Genomic DNA, 19,301 nt, shown 5'->3' on the forward strand with positions numbered 1-19,301 from the left:
TCCCCTGGAGAAGGAAATGGCAACCCACTCCGTTATTCTTGCCTGGAGAATCCTATGGACAGAGGAGCCTAGCTGGCTACAGTCCATAGGGTCGCAAAGAGTTGGACATGACTAAAGCAACTTAGAGCACACAAGAGTACACCCAAAAAGATGAATCTCAAAAGCATTATGCTAAACAAAAGAGGCCAGACTCAAAAGAGTATATAATGCATAATTCCATTCATAGAAAAAGCTTTTTTAAAAAATAAAAAGAACAAAAGTGATAAAAAGCAGTTCAGTAGCTGCCAAGGGCCAAGGATGGCGGGCAGGCTGAGAAGGGGCACAAAGGAATTTGGGGGGGAGACAGAAATCTTCTATAACAGTGGTGGTAGCTACACAACTATAACACATTCATCAAAAGTTATCAATTTACAGCTAAAATCAGTGAATTTTACCATACATAAAAGATATCTCAATGATGCTGATTTTTAAACTGGAAGCTAATAAGACAAGTGAAGATGGAAATACCTTACTAGCGTGTAAACAATAAGTGATTAACACTGATTGTCCAAGTCCAGCGCTGCCGATTCTTCTACCGACTTCAGGTTTCGACACAAGGAAGAAACGTGTAAATAAAAAGGAACCCCCGCCACCCTCCTCCCTTACCCGGCTCAGAGTAAATGAACAACTGAATCTCTGATGCCTAGAAGGTGCGTTTTGCATTAAAATATTTCATTCTACTTAACCAAGCAAAAAGCATTTGAAACAACCCTAAGATTTTACATACCTATAACCTCTCATGAATAAAATGATTCAATCATGTTACCTCGTGTTTCAACTGCACGGATGCATTTTCTAAGAATTGTGAATCCCATCTTATCCAACTGTGCGCCTAAAAGAAATACAGTTGTAAAATATCAAAGGTGCAAATACTCACATTTTTCTTGCTGACAAAAATAAGACAAAATTATTTAGGTCCAATATACTTTTTATTTCCCTCTTCAAAAAAAAGAAAACTAAAGGCCATGAACTCCCTGTTTAAATAACATAAATCAGAATTTCATAGAAAAGGAGCATTTATAGTATCAGGACCTTCATTAACAACAGATACTTCTTTGGTGGCTCAGACAGTAAAGAATCCACCTACAGAAAGGAGACCTGGGTTCGATCCCTGGGTTGGGAAGATTCCCTGGAAGGGCATGGGAACCCATTCCAGTATTCTTGCCTGGAGAATCCCCATGGACAGTGGAGCCTGGCAAGCTACAGTCCATGGGGTCGCAAAGAGTTGGACACGACTAACATTACCAATATATGACTAACATTACCAACATATATAAATAAATTTATTATTTAAACTAGCTGTTAACAAAAATAATATTTTAAATAGTGAAAAAGAAAGTGATTACAATTAATCTTTAGAGGAAGCTATCCAGAAATAGTTAATGTTTTGCCCAAATTCCAACAACTCAGGTTTGTTTTTTTAATTATAGACATGAGTGAAAGTTCTTAAATTACTTGACAAGCTGGGGAAATAACACAAAACTTTTCTTTTTTAACCTAGGAGGAAAAAATTCTTGGACACTCTTAAAAATAGTATTTGAATGATGAACTAGAAACTTTTTTCACATTTTATACCATGCTCTAAATGTTTAATATTTTATTATTTTCATACTGAATTTAAAAGATGATTCATGTAGCAAAAAAATATTATTTTGAAAATACAATTTTATATTTTTTCAAATATGAATACTTTGCCATTGATTAGGCTGATGTATTTGAGGACCCTAATAAAAGACAATTCTTGTTTCAAAAATGCACTCAGGGAAAGTGAATGCTTTATTCCGCATTTAGAACCCAGAAGCAGGAATACTAACCGTTGGTTCTCAGAAGGGATAGCATGGAATAATTTATGAACAAAAACTTTGCAGGTTTAAAGCTAAGCTTGGAGAGCACTTTAATGAGGAAAAGTGGGCAGTGGTGTACTTTTTTACGGATCTACTATTCACAACATTTATATAAAATCTAAGTGTTTCTTTCTGCTTAGCAAAACTACTTTTCCAAAATGTTGTTTTCATTTCTCAGGTAAAAACAAGAAAAGAAAGGAAGAGAGGAGAGAAAGAGGGAATAAGAGAAAGGAGGAGGAGAAAGGACAACAGAAGAGAAGACAAGAGGGAGGGAAGTCTTAAGCAGGTGCCTCCGTGGCTGACAACCTTGCGAGGCACCTGGTGAATTTCCAGAGCCAGGTTAAGTGATGCACACACCATAATCACTTGGGAATCGTGGCTCATTTAACAATGTCTCCAAACTGTGGACACCTGACAAATGTGGCTTCATTCTTCCAAAGATATGAAAAGTAGATTCATAAAGAATCCAGCAAATTTCATCACATCTTCATCTTATCTCAGTTAAAATCAAGAGTACAAGAGCCAGAGATTATTTCCTTTTCCTCTAGGACATACAAGGCAAGGGAAGATCATTGTCCTAGAAAATCTGAACGCATTTGGTTGCTGTTTGTTAACTATTTGTACACCCCACACCCGAGAGACTGGAAGGATAAAGGATACCACGTGTGGAGGTGAGAGGGGTTGGGAGCCGAGGAACCGGTGGGGAGTTCCCACCCACAGGAGTTTATAACTTAGGAAGCTTACAGATGCATGCCTGAAACTCTTTTGTATTCGTTTATGGCCATAAAAACAAATACCAAAGTCAATGATCGAGTATTTTGGTTTTCGTAGAGGAAGACTAGAAAGAAAAAAGCTCAGAGATGGGAAAGATCAAGGCTAGTTTCAGCAGTCAAGAAAAGTCTGAAGAGGTCCTCAGTGGATAAGACACCCACCACTTAGCGGACTGACACAGACAGAGTACAGAGAGCAAGCACCCGGCAACAGTTTGACATCAGTAATAAAAACAGAGTAACTCATGAGGAAGGGAGACGACAGTCATTTTTACACATCAGCACTTACCTCCTTCTGGTCTTGGGATGATGGCTCTATTAAAACCAGGGAAGAGCTAGTCAAAGAGAAAAAGGGGAAACAGCATTTTCAGCAAATCCATAAAAATGACTCTACTGTAGTAGGCACACCTAGGGACTGTCCAAAAAACACACTGCCGTTGCTTAATCACTCTCATGGGCTCAAAGGCAAAGACAGGTAACAGAAAGGAGAGCCTGAGTCTCCCTGGCCTCTCACCAAGGCATTGCCAAAGTAGCAAAAATAATATGAAGGGCCAGGACTGAAAGTTCATGTAAATTTGTAATGCTCAAACTCCTGCATTCTAATTAGGAAGATGAAGCTCATTTATTCACCATTGCTAAAATCTGCTGTTTACTTAAAGACATGACTCCTGCCGTAATCTCAATAACCACATCTGAAACATCAAGGCGATGATCCCAGGCTGCCTCTGAGAATTCCAGTGCTGCCCCATTATCTTAGGCACATACGTCACCTGAAAAAAATTATGAAATGCCTTCAGTGCCCTTACCTAAGTACATAGCTGAATATTTATTTTCTTTATGCAGACTTGCATTTATCTGTATATCTCAAATTAATTACCTGGCTTTTTTACTCTAAAGGAGAGGATGTATGTGTCAAGGTTACACTGCCTTCGGCAATAGACTTATTTCCTCATGACTTAGCCATATGACCATTTTGCTATGCAAATAGGCAAACTCACTCTCCAAAGCATTTCTTGAATCTCTGGGGGGACAAGTCTAGGTCAGTGCCTTTACTAGAGAGGATTAGGATAAACTGTTTTGGATCTCAGCAGCTACCAATGTTGCAAGTACTCTTGACTCCTAGCTAAAAATTTCAAGGACAAATTAAGAATAAACAGAACTAAAATCACAGAAGCTAAATGTAGATCAAGTATAAAAATGATACACAAATCTGATCACTGCTTTTTTCCTCCAAGGATGATGCATTTTCTTATACAGGATCTATTTTTAAAGAATGCAATTTGGGCTTCCATGTTTCAAACACCATGTCAAGACTGCTAAATGTGTTGCTGCCCATCCTTTTTGCCCTATTATATTCTCAGGGACTGCCCACTGCCGTCAGATAACATTATCTTCTGCCCATCTCGCGAGATCTATGCTGACACCTCTCTTTTTACTATATATGACCCCTTTTCTACTGTACTCTATCCCTCTTTTTAAGTCCTGCTGAAACGCCAAATGCTTGCCAGATAAGCCCACAGGTACCTGCATTGGCAGCTGGTTATGAGTCATAATACTTTAAGTAGAGTTGATTTAAACCACTTCTATGGTGTTTTCTATAATTATCCTTGCGAAGTCCCCCATTCAATATATGACCTACCCAGTTCTCAACTCCCAGACGCCACCAGTCCTCTGAGAGGAAGGCAGTGCTTGAATAAAGTGGCAAAAGGACTGAAGTCCCATGCCTCTGGACTGCTATCACTGCCTTTAATTTATTCCTCAAACCAATCTGAACACAGAGGCCTATTCACTCAGGCTACCTAGCACTGCACACTGTGGCTCATTAGGCTAAACCAGAAATTGTTAAATCAAGCAAATAAGTACAGCAGTCACTTGTAATATTGCCTGCACAGCCTCATATTTATCGTTCCATCTCCACTGAGATCAAAATGAATTGCAAGCATTTATCGTGTTCATCACCCAAAGTACTTTCACAGGTAGGGAAGAAGAAATTGAGAATTTAGATGACTTCCTCAAGCAAAGCGAACCTGAGCAACAAACTCAAGAAAAATAAAAAATAACGATATGCCAGTCTCAAGGGTGCCACTGCTGTCTCAAACCAAATTTCCCGACTACCAAATGCTTCCAAGAGGAATTCAGACACCAGCTTCAGCAGGGAACTTTTTTCATATACTATAAAGCAAAAATAACATGAAAATGAACAGAAGTCAACTCTAAAGGATTCGAAATAAAACTCAACCACTGGTTATATCTTACAGCTTCTTTTCCACCCAGAACTTCCAACCACTGCTTCCTCTCTTCTTCCGAAAACGCCTGCATGGTCAAGGAAACACCAGGCCTGCAAGACACCAGAAACAGTTCAGGTTATTCCTTGACTGCTAAAAAAAACAAACCTCCTTTTCCACTTTCTAATGTTTCATCGTGGTCATTGTTTCTTTTAAATTTTCGATTGAGATAAAATACACAGAACATAAAATTTACATCGATACCATTTTTAACGACACGGTTCAGCAGTATTGAGTCCAGACTCCAGAACTCTTCATCTTGTAAAACTAAAATTCTGTACCCATTAAACAACAAGTCCCCACTCCCCTCCCTCCCAGCTCCTGACAACCACCCTTCTACCTGTTGTCTCAAGGAACTTGATTATTCTAGGCAGCTCTTACAAGCAGACTCATCCAGTATTTGTCTTTTTGTGACTTGCTTATCTCACCTGGTAAAGTATCCTCCATTTTCATCCATGCTGTAGCGTGTGGCAGAATGTCCTCCCCTTTTAAGGCTGAATAGTACTCCACTGTATGAATATACCACATTTTTCTATCCATGCACCCATCAGTGAATGCATGGCTTGTTTCCACCTGGTTACTGTAAACAATGCTGCTACTAGATCCTGCTTTCAATTCTTTTGGGTATATACTCAAAAGTGGAGTTATAGGATGTGATATAATAAATATATGTTTAATTTCTGACCCCATTTTCCAGCACACAGCTCCAAAACCCCTTAGAGGGACTACCCTGAAGGTCTGAAGCCAGGGGCACTGGTTCAATCCCAGATTGGGGAACTAAGATCCCGCATGACGCGTGGTGCAGAAGGAAGGGAGGAAGAGAGAAAGGGGGTAGGCAGGAAGGACAAACTTGGAATCTTTAAAATGATGTGTCATTTTGTATACTAATGAGCTGAGGCTCCTGGAAAGCCTCAGGATGTGGGCTGGTTGCCTGGGGAACCAACCATGTGATTAGGGGATTAGAATTTTCAGCTCCATCTCATCCATACACCTCCCAGGAGTTGGGAGGGACTGGAGGTTGACTTCCAACACCAACAGCCAATGATTTAATCAATCATTCCTGCATAATGAAGCCCGCATAAAAATCCCTGGGGTTCAAGAAAGTTGGCAGGGTGATGAGCCCATGGAGATCTGAAGGGAGAGTACCCCAACAGCAGAAACGGAAGCTCCAAGTCCCTTCCTCCATACTTTGCCCTGTATTATCTCTTCATGGGTTTTTTTCATCTGTTCTCATTAAAATATCCTTTATTGTAAACTGGGAAGATCCCCTGGAGGAAGAAATAGTAATCCACTCCAGTATTCTTGCCTGGGAAATCCCACGGACAGAGGGGCCTGGCGGGCGACAGTCTGCAGGGTCACAGACAGACAGACATGACTGAGCACACACACAGATAAATCAACAACAGTCAGTAAACTATTTTCCTGAGTTCTGTGAGCCATTCTAACAAATTATCAAACTCAAGGACAGTGGTAGGGGGCAGCCTTGAGGCCTTCATCTGTGGGGTCTTCCTGCACCCCACCTAGTGCCAAAGCTGAGTTAATCTTAGCACACTTGCTCTCCACAGAGAAGTAGAGAATTGCTTAGAGACACTCACACATTTGGAGTACAGGTGTGTTCTGTAATTAGGGAGAAACCTTTTTGTCTCACAAGGGGGGAGGGGGTCAAATGGTAATTTTATTTTTATTCTTTTTAATATTGTGCATTCCTACTAACACTGCACAGGGTTCCAATTTCTCCATATCTTCACCAACACTTAATTTTCTTCCTCTCTCCTTCTCTTTGAAAGTAGCCATCCAGTGGATGTGGGGTGGTAGTGAGGATTGCATTTTTATTTATCAAGATACGCATGTTGGTTGGCTTCCCCGGTGGCTCCAGTGGTCCTGTCTGCCAATGCAGGAGACATACGCAGGGCCAACTCCTGGGTGGGGAAGACCCCTTGGAGGAAGAAATGGCAACCCACTCCAGTATTCTTGCCTGGGAAATCCCACGGACAGAAAAGCCTGGTGGGCTACAGCCCATGGGGTCACAGAGAGTCGGACACGACTGAAGCGACTTGGCACAAGTTTACTGTTACCCAGGCGTGGGCAGAATGAAACCAGAAAGTCATTTTTCATCCCATACCAGCACTGTCAACCGTTTCGGGGGTTTCCTCAGTGTTTTCTCAGAGCCAAAGGCTGATCTTTCTTAGTTCAGTTTATTTGGATATTTAGACAATCTGCCTGAAAACTCTTCATGCTGGGAAGGAGTGCTAGGTAGAAAAGCTATTAATAATTTCTCTTAAACTTTGGTGGTTTCTCCAATGAAACAACTTTTGTATGTTTGATAAAAAGTATTAAAAATAAACTTTTGGGAAAGGGATAAAAAGGTAGAATACTCCAAACCACAGACAACTGGAAATGAAAATAGATGGTTGAAATGGAAAGCAAATATCCATTCCCATTTAATACTGAATATACAATATTTTTTAAAGTTATCACTCCTGGAACAGTATTTCACCTCATTTTCAAGAGTTGGATAATCTTTTACAAGTAAAGCAAGTGGCAAGAATCAAATGTAACTCAAGAACCACTACAATTTTTATAAAGTACTTAAAGCATGCAATACTCCAAAAGCACCATACCCAAGGCATATACACTGTGTTCCCAAAACTCACACCCACAGGTGTTAGGCTTTCTCCCCACATGAGGGCTACAAAGCCTGAGCAGTAATCTGCTTTAACTTCACTACCAAGTCTCTACAATTGATGGGTCCGCCTCTTCAACCACTTTCTCCAGGCTATGAGTTTTGTGGACAAAAATAACTTGTGGATGTGTCTAGTGGTCCAGAGGTTAAGACTTCACCTTCCAATACAAGAGGTGGGGGTTCAATCTCTGGTCGGGAAACTAAGATCCCAGATGCTACACGGCCCCCCAAATACGTACATACACACACACACAGACACACACACACACACGTAACAAATTTTGAAGGACTTTAAAAATGGTCCACGTCAAAAAAAAAAAAAAATCCTAAAAATTAAAAATCAATTCTCAACCCCCAAGTGCACTCCTGAACAGCAACACGACTCTTGACTGGTCTACCCTAAACATTTCAGCAATGGCCCAGGGTTGCCATCACCCTGGCACTACGGAGCTCACAACCAAGATCCCACCTCCTCTCACTCTGCTATGCACAGCATCCTTCTGCAGCAAGAATCGAGGCAAGATGCCCAGAAAACCAGGCTGTTTTAAGAAGTGCCTTGACTGGGATGTGGGGATTCTGGCCCTTATTCTTAGTAACCCACACTGGGCTCAGGGGAGTTAATTAAAATTGTGAGGGAAAACTTCAGATGGCAGGCGTGTTTTTCTTTACATCGGTTAAGTGATAAAACAATATTTACACACGGGGGGGGTCTCAGGTCTACATGAATGCTCCATTCTTGCAAAGCAGAAAAAATATCAAAAGACCTCTCCCAAAAGTATATGGATTCAAACACTTAATATGTAACTAAAAGAAATAAATATAAAATGGACGGGGAGGGGCTACAGCAAATACACAGTAGAAAGCTAACAGATTTTCTAATCCAGGAATGACAAAACCAGCAGAGAAAATGGGACTCCAGGCCAAAAATGGCAAAGTCTGACATGGGATACAAAGACAGAGTTTACAACCACTTAGTCCTTTCAACAATCACCAGATGATGAGCTATTCTGCTTTGTCTTATCCCAGGAGGTCAGGAATTATTAAATACCTTACTGTGTGCTAGGTACTGGGCTGAGCATACTGTTTAGCAGAGAAAGCAGAAGATAAACAAATCATAAACAATCCATTAACTATAAGTACACAGAATGCTGGGCTTCCCAGGGGGCACTAGTGGTAAAGAACTTGTCTGCCAATGCTAGAGATGCAAGAGATGAGGGCTCCATCCCTGGGTCAGAGAGATCCCATGGAGGAGGGCACAGCAACCCACTCCACAATTCTTGCCCGGAGAATCCCATGGACAAAGGAGCCTGGCTGGCTACAGTCCACAGGGTTGCAAAGAGTCGGACACGACTGAAGCGACTTAGCACACACAAAGACTGTTGCAAGGGAGTCAGGTGAGTATAAATGAGCAAAGCCAGCTGCCTAGAAGGAAAAGAGGAAGGAGGACATCAGGAGATATGTGCCCAAATAGAAAACCTTTCCATTTCAATCATGCTAAATCACTGTGGTCTAGGAGACTTGTCCGTGAACCTGCCAATCTCTTTGGGCAACTTCAGGATTTTTAAGGTGATCTGGGAGTAAGAAAGGAAGTGAAGAAAGTTAAAGTGTTAGTTGCTCAGTTGTGTCCAACTCTTGTAACCCCATGGACTACAGTCCACCAGGCTCCTCTGTCCATTGGGATTCTCTTCTCAGGCAAGAATACTGGGAGTGGGTTGGCATTTCCTTCTCCAGGATATCTTCCTGACCCAGGGATCGAATCCAGGTGTCCTGCATTTCAGGCAAATTCTTTACCGTCTGAGCCACCAGGGAAGCCCCATAAGAAAGGAAAGCCTGTCCTAACCCTAGAGGTTAGGCTTTCCTGGGGAAGGGACATTTAATCTGAAACTTTAAGGATAAATGAGCTATGTACGAATAGAAGCAAGAGGGTCATGGCGTTCCCTAGGCTGAGAAGGCACAGAGCAGGACAGAGCACTCTCTGGAGGAGTTGGGAGCAATCTCATCATGGGTCCCACAAACCAGCTGCAGAGCAACTCCATGGGAAGACGGGGTCCCACCACGCAGGGCCTCCTTGGTCATGCTGAGGGTTTACGAATCCAAAATCACTGCAGATGGTGACTGTAGCCATGAAATTAGAAGACGCTTGTGCCTTGGAAGGAAAGCTGTGACAAACCTAGACAAGAGTACTAAAAAGCAAAGACATCACTTTGCCGACAAAGATCCATATAGTGAAAGCTATGGTCTTTCCAGTAGTCAGGGATGGATGTGAGAGTCAGACCATAAAGAAGGCTGAGCACCAAAGAACTGATGCTTTCGAACTGTGGTGCTAGAGAAGACTCTTGAGAGCCCCTTGGACTGCAAGGAGATCAAACCAGTCAATCCTAAAGGAAATCAATCCTGAATATTCATTCGAAGGACTGATGCTGAAGCTCCAATACTTTGGCCACCTGGTATGAAGAGCTGATTCATTGGAAAAAGATTCTGATGCTGAGAAAGATTGAAAGCAAAAGAAGAAGAGGGCAGCAGAGGATAAGATGGTTGGATAGCATCAGCGATTCAATGAACATGAATTTGGGCAAACTCCGGGAAACAGTGAGGGACGAGGAGGCCTGGCGTGCTGCAGTCCATAGAGCTGGACACAACTAAAAGTGACTTAACAACATAAACAAATCCTACATGTCACTGAAGGTTTTTAGTAGGGGGTCAACATGATCAGATTAAACATGTACATGTCTCTGTAAATGGCACAATTTCGTTCCCTCTCATGGCTGAGTAATATTCTACTATAATATGTACCACATCTTCTTTTATCCATTCTTCTGTTGATAGACAACTAGGCTGCTTCCACGTCCTACAGACTGACATACAGAGTGAAGTAAGTCAGAAAGAGAAAAGCAAATATTATATATGAACACATATATGTGGAATCTAGAAAAATGGTACATATGAACTTATTTATTTGCAAAGCACAAACAGAGGCACAGATGTAGAGAACAAACATATGGGAGATTGGGATTGGTATACACACACTTTATCATCTGAGCCATCAGGGAAACCCCATATACACATTACTATGTATAAAATAGATAACTAATGAGAACCTATTGTATAGCACAAGGAACTCTACTCAGGGCTCTGTGGTGATGTAAATGAGAAGGGAATTCAAGGAAAAGAGGATATATGTATACCTGTGGCTGATTCACTTTGCTCTAAAGCAAAAAGTAACAACACTGTAAAGCAACTATACTCCAATTTAAAAACTTACGGTAAAGTAAAAAAAAAAAATGTGTACGTGAACAATGGCTACTCAGTAACAAACGGACTGAAGCTGAGCAGGGGTGGTTAAAAAAAATGTGTTAGACAATTCGGAGGATAAGACAGAATGACCAAAATAAAGAGAAATAAATGAATGGATCTGAGAAAATACTCAAGAGGCACTTCCATATGCTATGGGCAACAAAATAATGAGTAAGAAAGCTATCACTCCAAGAATAAAGAATGAAAGACAGATTATTTACAATATACCATTAATAACTAGTTAAGTGATTCAGTGAAAGCCAAAACAGCCATAGCAAATAAAGACATTCTATACTTAGCAAACAGTTGGACACGACTGAGCAACTGAACTGAACTGATACTTAGAATACTTGAAGCACAAGCTGGAATCAAGATTGCAGGGAGAAAAATCAATAACCTCAGATATGCAGATGACACCACCCTTATGGCAGAAAGTGAAGAACTAAAGAGCCTCTTGATGAAAGTGAAAGAAGAGAGTGGAAAAGTTGGCTTAAAGCTCAACATTCAGAAAACGAAGATCATGGCATCTGGTCCCATCACTTCATGGCAAATAGAGAAACAGTGGAAACAGTGGCTGAGTTTATTTTGGGGGGCTACAAAATCATTGCAGATGGTGACTGTAGCTGTGAAATTAAAACATGCTTGCTCCTTGGAAGGAAAGTTATGACCAACCTAGACAGCATATTAAAAAGCAGAGACATTACTCTGCCAACAATGGTCCATCTAGTCAAAGCTATGGTTTTTCCAGTAGTCATGTATGGATGTGAGAGTTGGACTATAAAGAAAGCTGAGTGTCAAAGAATGGATGTTTTTGAACTGTGGTGTTGGAGAAGACTCTTGAGAGTCCCTTGGACTGCAAGGAGATCCAACCAGTCCATCCTAAAGGAAACCAGTCCTGAATATTCATTGGAAGGACTGATGATAAAGTTGAAACTCCAATACTCTGGCCATCTAATGCAAAGAACTGACTCATTTGACAAGACCCTGATGCTGGGAAAGACTGGAGGCAGGAGAAGGGGACGACAGAAGATGAGATGGTTGGATAGCATCACTGACTCGATGGACATGAGTTTGAGCAAGCTCCAGGAGCTGGTGATAGACAGGGAAGAGTCAGACACGATTTACCTGAACCAATACTTAGAATGGTCTTTCTAGGTGGCACAATTCAGAACCCGCCTGCCAATGCAAGAGATGCGGGAGACATGGGTTCGATCTCTGGGTCAGGAAGATCTCCTGGAGAAGGAAATGGCAACCCACTCCGGTATTTCTGCCTGGAAAACTCCATGGACAGAGGAGCCTGGAGGGCTAATATCCACAGGGTCTCAGAGAGTCGGACATGACTGAGAGACCAAGCATGCGTGCACAGCACGCACTCATACTTCGAATACTCAAAATCAGCCCTGAATCGTGATGAAATGTCCTGTACTTGCTAGTTTCTTTTTGCTCTCCCCTAAGGTTCTCCATTCAGACGTGAGGGAAGATAACATTTACTACCAGTAGACAGTTGAATATTCTTAACCAAACTGTACAAGAGCAACAAATAAGAGAGACAATGACTGGTTCTGATAACTTGAAGACAAAAGTGTTGAATGATGAAGAGTTATGAAACTAGAATTACAGATATTAAAGTAAATAAAAAAGCAATTGTCAGGCTTCAGATCGAACAGTCGCATTATGTCTGGATAAAATCCAATGTGGCATAAAAATGAAAATACTATTGTACTCCTTGTCTCCAAGGCATGATGATCCAGACTTGAGCCCCTGGCTCGCTGAAGAATACAGCGGAGAACAAAGCAACCTATCTGCTGAAAGACGAGAGATTAAGTAGAGATCTATTACCTACAAGAACAGAATTCTCTTTTTGTTTCCATTTTGACAAATAATAACACAGTAACTCACAACAACTCCACTTCAGAGAATCAATCCTTCACACTGCAGTGATTCCCCAGAACACTTCACACTCGTCACATGCTTCTTACAGGGAACAGTCACCAGATTTATAGAAAGCAGCCCCATCTTACCACACAAGCAGCCCAAAGCCATCCACTACAGCTCCTACCTCCAAATAAAACGTTAGGCACTAAAATACGTTTCAACCATTTAAAATTTCTCAAGTTTCTTCCTTTTATTTGTAATAATCCATTGCTATGAAATCATTAAGCAAAACTGAGACTTAAGGACACATTTTAAACTACAGTATTAACAGAATCTCATCACTGAAACAAAATATAAAAATTCTCCAGTTTTCAAAAATAAGACATCTTTTATTGATAAAACATGCTTTTCTAATAAAATTTAGTGGGTACAAAGAACAACTTGGTGACCATAAGGCTAGTGAAGAACAGAAAATTCTACAACAAAATTCTGGACTGTTCACATTTACATAAAGAGAGAAACAATGAATTCTCCAGGCAAGAATGCCAGAGTGGGTAGCCATTCCCGTCTCCAGGGGATCTTCCCGACCCAGGGATCGAACCCAGCTCTCTTGCATTGCAGGCAGCTTCTATATCATCTGAGCCACCAGGAAAGCCCACATAAAGACAGAAATAGCAATTATCTCTTCATTTCATGGACAAGCTAAGGGAAGAACATTAGCGACTTCCCGGAGCCAGAAACCAGGATTGAGAATGTTCTAACTTGGTTTTCTAGAACAGATGTTGCTGTTGTGTTTCCCGGGGAGGACATAGCCTCCTCTTCTTCCTTCATCAAATAATCAATTCAACCAAATTAACATTTGGTATGTACTATGTGCCAGACAGTATCCTAAGCTCTGCAGATTACTCCATGCCCAGCAAGGCAAAGCAGATTCCAGGTGAACACAAAGGCAACAGGATAAACTTCATGAAGGAAAACTGAACCAGACGAAAGAGAGCCCTTGGCTGGGATAGTCTGTCTTTACTTAAAACCAAAATTGTTATACAGCGAAGGTTGAGAACTGAAACTTGAAGAAAGAAACACTCAGGTTAAACACGTTCTTATTCTTAAATCACCATCTCAATCTCTTTTTATTCATTCATTCATTCATTCAAAAAAAATATGGACTATCAGGTATCAGACACAACCCAAGACTGATGCATGAGAAACGGCCTTACAAAGCTAGTATCTATATTCTCCATTTGACCTTCTATCTATCAATCCTCTTTCAACTGCATTTTTTATTGTTCTGTCAAAGCATGTGGAAGACACGGGTTTTTCTTAGATTCTATAAGACAGATCAATGAGCCTGTAAATTAAGAAAATATAAAATAACATAAGTGCGGAGAGAAACATTCATGTTTATGAGATGTCAATTAATGAGATATTATCGTAAACGGAGATGTTAAGAGGGAAAAAAACTAAGCGGCAGCTACCAAAACTTATGATGGAAATAAATCAGGAATATTCTAATGCTTTTGTAGGAGGAATGTTGAAAAGGAAGAGGGGGGAAAAAAAATCCCAGCGTATTACAAGTCCTGCACTAAATTCTACTCTAAGAGGAAAGTGCCAAAGCCAAGTAAAACACTTTTAAAAGTTTTAGAAATGTAGCAGTCATAATCGGCTTCTCACAAGAGATGCTGGGGGAAAAAATTTAAATATAAATCTATGAATTTTTCCAGAGACGGTTAAAGCATGTAACCTGAGTTTACTAAGGGGGAGGACTTAATGACAACTTTCTTCGGTCCACCAAAAAGGTGTTTCAAACACAGCAAATACACAATGATATAGTCACAAGTAGGATTATTTTCTCCAGTAGAAGTGAATTCAACCCATTCTCATTAGAGAATGGCTGCTTCTGCTCCAACTGCAGAAGTTATAGAAAACATCATTTTTACCTTAACGACTTGAACAAGATGGAGAACCTATAAAATCCCTACAAAATCACAGTAGTTTGGTTTTTTAAAATAAACATCTGAGAACTGAAGATGCCCAAAAAAAAAAAAAAAAAAAAAAAAAAAAAACCAGGCTAAAACACAGGAAGTAAAGAGTCCTTTCCCAGAGGGGATACACATGCACACATATACAGCTGTTTTCATCCTTCGGGAAGAGCAGGACGAAGAGGAAGCTATATGAGAGGAGGAAAACTGGATTTCAACAAAGTTTTAAAGGTAGAGTATGAGCTGGTGGGGGGCTTCCCAGATGGCTCAGTGGGTAAGAACCTGCCTGCAATGCAGGAGACACAGGAGACATGGGTTTAATTCCTGGGTCGGGAAGATCCCCTGGAGGAGGGCATGGCAACCCCTCCAGTGTTCTTGCCTAGAGAATCCCATGGACAGAGGAGCCTGCCGGGCTACAGACCATGGGTGGCAGAGAGTCAGACACGACTGAAGTGACTGAGCGCAGGAGCTGGTGTGATGGCTTAAACCTCTACAATAGTGGTCCCCGACTCTTTTGGCATCAGGGACCGGTTTCATGGAAGACAATTTTTCCATGGATGGGGGCAGACAAGGGCTTCAGGATGATTCAAGTGCATTCCGTTTATTGACATTTATTGTGCACTTTATTTCTATTATTATTACATCAGCTCCACCTCAGATCATTAGGCATTAGAACCCAGAGGTTAAAGACCCTGTCCCTGAAAGACATAGATAAGGGAAGAATGAGGGTCCACCTTCTCCCTCCTTCCCACAGGGTGTCCCCAGATGCTCAGGGGCAGCTGGAGGGCAGAGGTAAAAGAGGTATGTGCCATAAGAATAAGGAACAGGGCGGGCAAGCTTCCGCACAGGCTTCTGACAGCATCCTCAAATCACAGGAAGCCTGTGACTAACAACCATGCCCAATCTCAGCTCAACTGCTAACCACCCTGACAGTCCTACATACTTGTAGCTTGACGGAAAAATGGGTGTGCCCTTCACCAGGTATGGATAGTACTTCCTTTAGTCTCTACTGCTCTCTTACACACAATCTCTGGTATTCCATCAAAAAATTACAAGGCATGCAAAGAAGCAAGGAAAAGTAACTCAAAATCATGAAGAAAGAGACCCAGAAATAGCCCAGGTATTCAGGCGGTGGGGGCTAGGGGAGACTGTCAAACTTAAACCTAAAAACCAATCTGAATATGTTCAAGTATCCAGTGTCAAAGGTGGCCAAAGGACTTCCCTGGCAGTTCAGTGGCCAAGACTCTGCATTCCCAATGCAGGGGACCCGAGTTCAATCCCTGGTCAGGGAACATAAGATCCCACATGTCTCAACTAAAGACCTTGATGCCACAATGAAGCTAAACAAATAAATAAATGAAATTTTTTTTAAAAAGCTGGCCAACATGCATAAATTGATAGGAATTTTACCAAAGGGATCAGATCAGATCAGTCACTCAGTCAGGTCTGACTCTTTGCAACCCCATGAAGCGCAGCATGCCAGGGCTCCCTGTCCATCACCAACTCCCGGAGTTCACTCAGACTCACATCCATCGAGTCAGTGATGCCATCCAGCCATCTCATCCTCTGTCGTCCCCTTCTCCTCCTGCCCCCAATCCCTCCCAGCATCAGAGTCTTTTCCAATGAGTCAACTCTTCGCATGAGGTGGCCAAAGTACTGGAGTTTCAGCTTTAGCATCATTCCTTCCAAAGAAATCCCAGGGCTGATCTCCTTCAGAATGGACTGGTTGGATCTCGTTGCAGTCCAAGGGACTCTCAAGAGTCTTCTCCAACACCACAGTACAAAAGCATCAATTCTTCGGCGCTCAGCCTTCTTCACAGTCCAACTCTCACATCCATACATGACCACAGGAAAAACCATAGCCTTGACTAGACGAACCTTTGTTGGCAAAGTAATGTCTCTGCTTTTGAATATGCTATCTAGGCATAGAAACTATTAAAAAGAAACAAGTGGATATGCAAGAAACAGAAAATAAAACCACACAGTAGTGAAGAGTGGACTTCCAAAGGCAAAGCAACAAGTTCAAGTCTATATCCCTAATTCTCACACGCCCAGCCAGAATTTCTCTTGCCCTAAGTCACCCCCAGGCCAGACAACTGAAAATCACCTCTACAGCTTAGAGCCCACCAACATCACTCAAAGCAGTCAATCCTATGCTTTTCCCTTTTTTCTGCCTTGCCCTTCCCTTGGAAACCTCAGTAAAGAGGGTCTAGGATTTTTCCCTTGCTCCTCCAGACTCCTGACCAAACCCTGGCATTTCCCCATGTGCCCCTACACAGTATGTCTGCTCTCTGCCCTTGGAAACTGTAGGTATAAAATTCTCTTCAGTGGCATTAGCCTCTCCACGTCAGCCCTCAGCCACCTTTGTAAATTAAAATCCCGCAGGTACAATTGAAATCAGTCTCAAATGGTCTAACATAATGCAATCAGAATCCCAGAGAGTGAAGGAGGAGAAAGGGGGGCAGAAGAAGTCTTTGAGGAGCTAATGGGTAAGATTTTCTAAAACTGAGAATAATTATCAACTCCCATATCCAATAACTTCAAAGAACACCAAGCAGGATAAAACAAAGAAAAACACATCTAGGCACGTCATAAAAAGAAAATCTTGAAAGCAGCAAGAGAAAAAGACAACATACAAGAGAACAGTAAGAAAGATAACTTGCCATGAGGGAAAAAAAAAAATGGAAGCTAAAGAAAATAAAATGACTTCTTAGAAGTGCTGGGGGTAAAACATGATGAATCCAGAATTCTACATTCATCAAAAGTGAAGGCAAAATAAAGACAGTTTCAGATAAACAAAACGTGAAAGAAGTCTCCAGCACATCTGCATTATAAGTAATGTTCAAATTAAATGACCCTAAGGGACTTGAAGGAAATAGCACAAGACAGAAACTTAGTTCTGCAGAAAAGAATGAAGAAAATCAGAATGGATAAATACACTGACACTAAAAGACAAGAAAACACACACACACACACACACACCCTTATATATGTAAATGAAACATTGAATTTTTTTCAAAAGATTACTTATCATTGATCTCATAAAGTGAAAGCAGTAACATATAACTAGGCTCCGATGTAAAACTGTAAAATATGTAAAATTAAAATACATAAAACAAGGGTACAGAGGGCAAAAGGGTGGTCATTAGAAGTCTACTGTTGCAAGGTTCCTATACTGCGTATGAAAAGGTAAAAAATAGGTTAACTATAAAATGCACTTCATATTCAAATAAAGGTACAAAGAGCTATAACTAAAAATCATATAATAGAGGAGATAAAATGGAATATTAAAAATGACTCAGTTCCACAAAAGAAGGCAGCAGAGGAGGAACAGAAAAACAGAGCAAAAAGGACAAATAGAAAACAAAACCAAGATGGTGGGCTTAAACCTATGCATATCCAAAACTATACTATTATATACACATTAGCTAAAACCCTGGTTAAAAAGCAAAGGCTAATACACTGGACTTTTTAAAGAGCAGGACTCAATTATATGTTGCTTACAAAAAAAATAATAAAATAATAAGCATAAAGACACAAATGGATAAAAGAAAAAGGATGAAAAAAATACGCCAAGTAACACTAGGAAAGTTAGTGCAGCTATAATTAACATCAAACAAGGTAGATTCCACAGTAAAAATTATCCCAGAACAGACATTTCATAATGATAAAATGGTCACTCGAAGAAGACAATCATAAATGTGCATACACAAAGAAAAAGATCACGAATATTCAGTATAGGAAACAAAAATTACAAAATCAAAGGAAAACAAGCAAGTCCTCATAATAGTTAGAAGTTTCAACATCACTAGTTTAGTCATTGATAGAACATTATCAAAAATCAAGACAGTACCAAAGATTTGAGCAACAGCAACAACCAACTTGATCTAATTGACATTTACGGGACATTACACCCAGCAACAGCAGAAAAATCATTGTTCTCACATACACATGAATCGTTTACTAATAGGCCACACTTAAGACAATGAAACAAGTCTAGTAAACTTCAACTCATTAATAAAATACAGACTATGTTATCAGACCAAAAGAGAAGTAGAAAAAAAAATAAATAAATAACATGTACACAGAAATTCCCCATCCATTGGGAATTTCTAAAACATCATTCTAAATAACATCTGAGTTAAAACTCAATGCCTATATTCTAATCACAAAAAATCTGAATTCTTTGGAACTGGATTACAATGAAAACACTATACATCAAAGTTCGTGCAATGCAAGCTAAAGTAGTTTTAGAAGGAAATTTAGATTTAAATGTCTGTATTCAAAATAAAACAGTAAAGTCATGCTTCCATCTTAAATGTTTAAAAGAAAAAGAAAATCCAAAGGAAATAAAAATAGAAGCAAAAACCAATGACATATTGACAATATGGGTCATCTGAAAAAAGTAACAAATTAATAAAGTTCTAGGCAAGACTTATTGAGAAAAAAATAAGTCTTCAGTACCAAGCATTAAAAAAGAGGTATCATTATAGATCCTCTTTGAAAATAGTGGATATCATGAAGAAGGCCAT

At 40.5% G+C, this 19,301-nt stretch overlaps 1 protein-coding gene across 16 annotated transcripts in view; it reads right to left on the reverse strand.

Moving 5' to 3' along the window:
• The window catches only part of ARHGAP10 (Rho GTPase activating protein 10), a 390,783-nt gene that overhangs the window by 180,065 nt on the left and 191,417 nt on the right, over positions 1–19,301 (reverse strand). For all 16 annotated transcript variants that reach the window (XM_055550841.1, XM_055550840.1, XM_055550839.1 and 13 more), the window contains 3 exons: positions 4,910–4,991; positions 2,943–2,988; positions 806–871 (listed from right to left, as the gene is read on the reverse strand). In XM_055550841.1, the coding sequence (XP_055406816.1) occupies positions 806–871; positions 2,943–2,988; positions 4,910–4,991 (194 nt within the window). The remainder of the gene's footprint in view (positions 1–805; positions 872–2,942; positions 2,989–4,909; positions 4,992–19,301) is intronic.

The sequence above is a fragment of the Bubalus kerabau genome, chromosome 16 (genome assembly GCF_029407905.1).
Source record: "Bubalus kerabau isolate K-KA32 ecotype Philippines breed swamp buffalo chromosome 16, PCC_UOA_SB_1v2, whole genome shotgun sequence".
Classification (NCBI taxonomy): domain Eukaryota; kingdom Metazoa; phylum Chordata; class Mammalia; order Artiodactyla; family Bovidae; genus Bubalus; species Bubalus kerabau.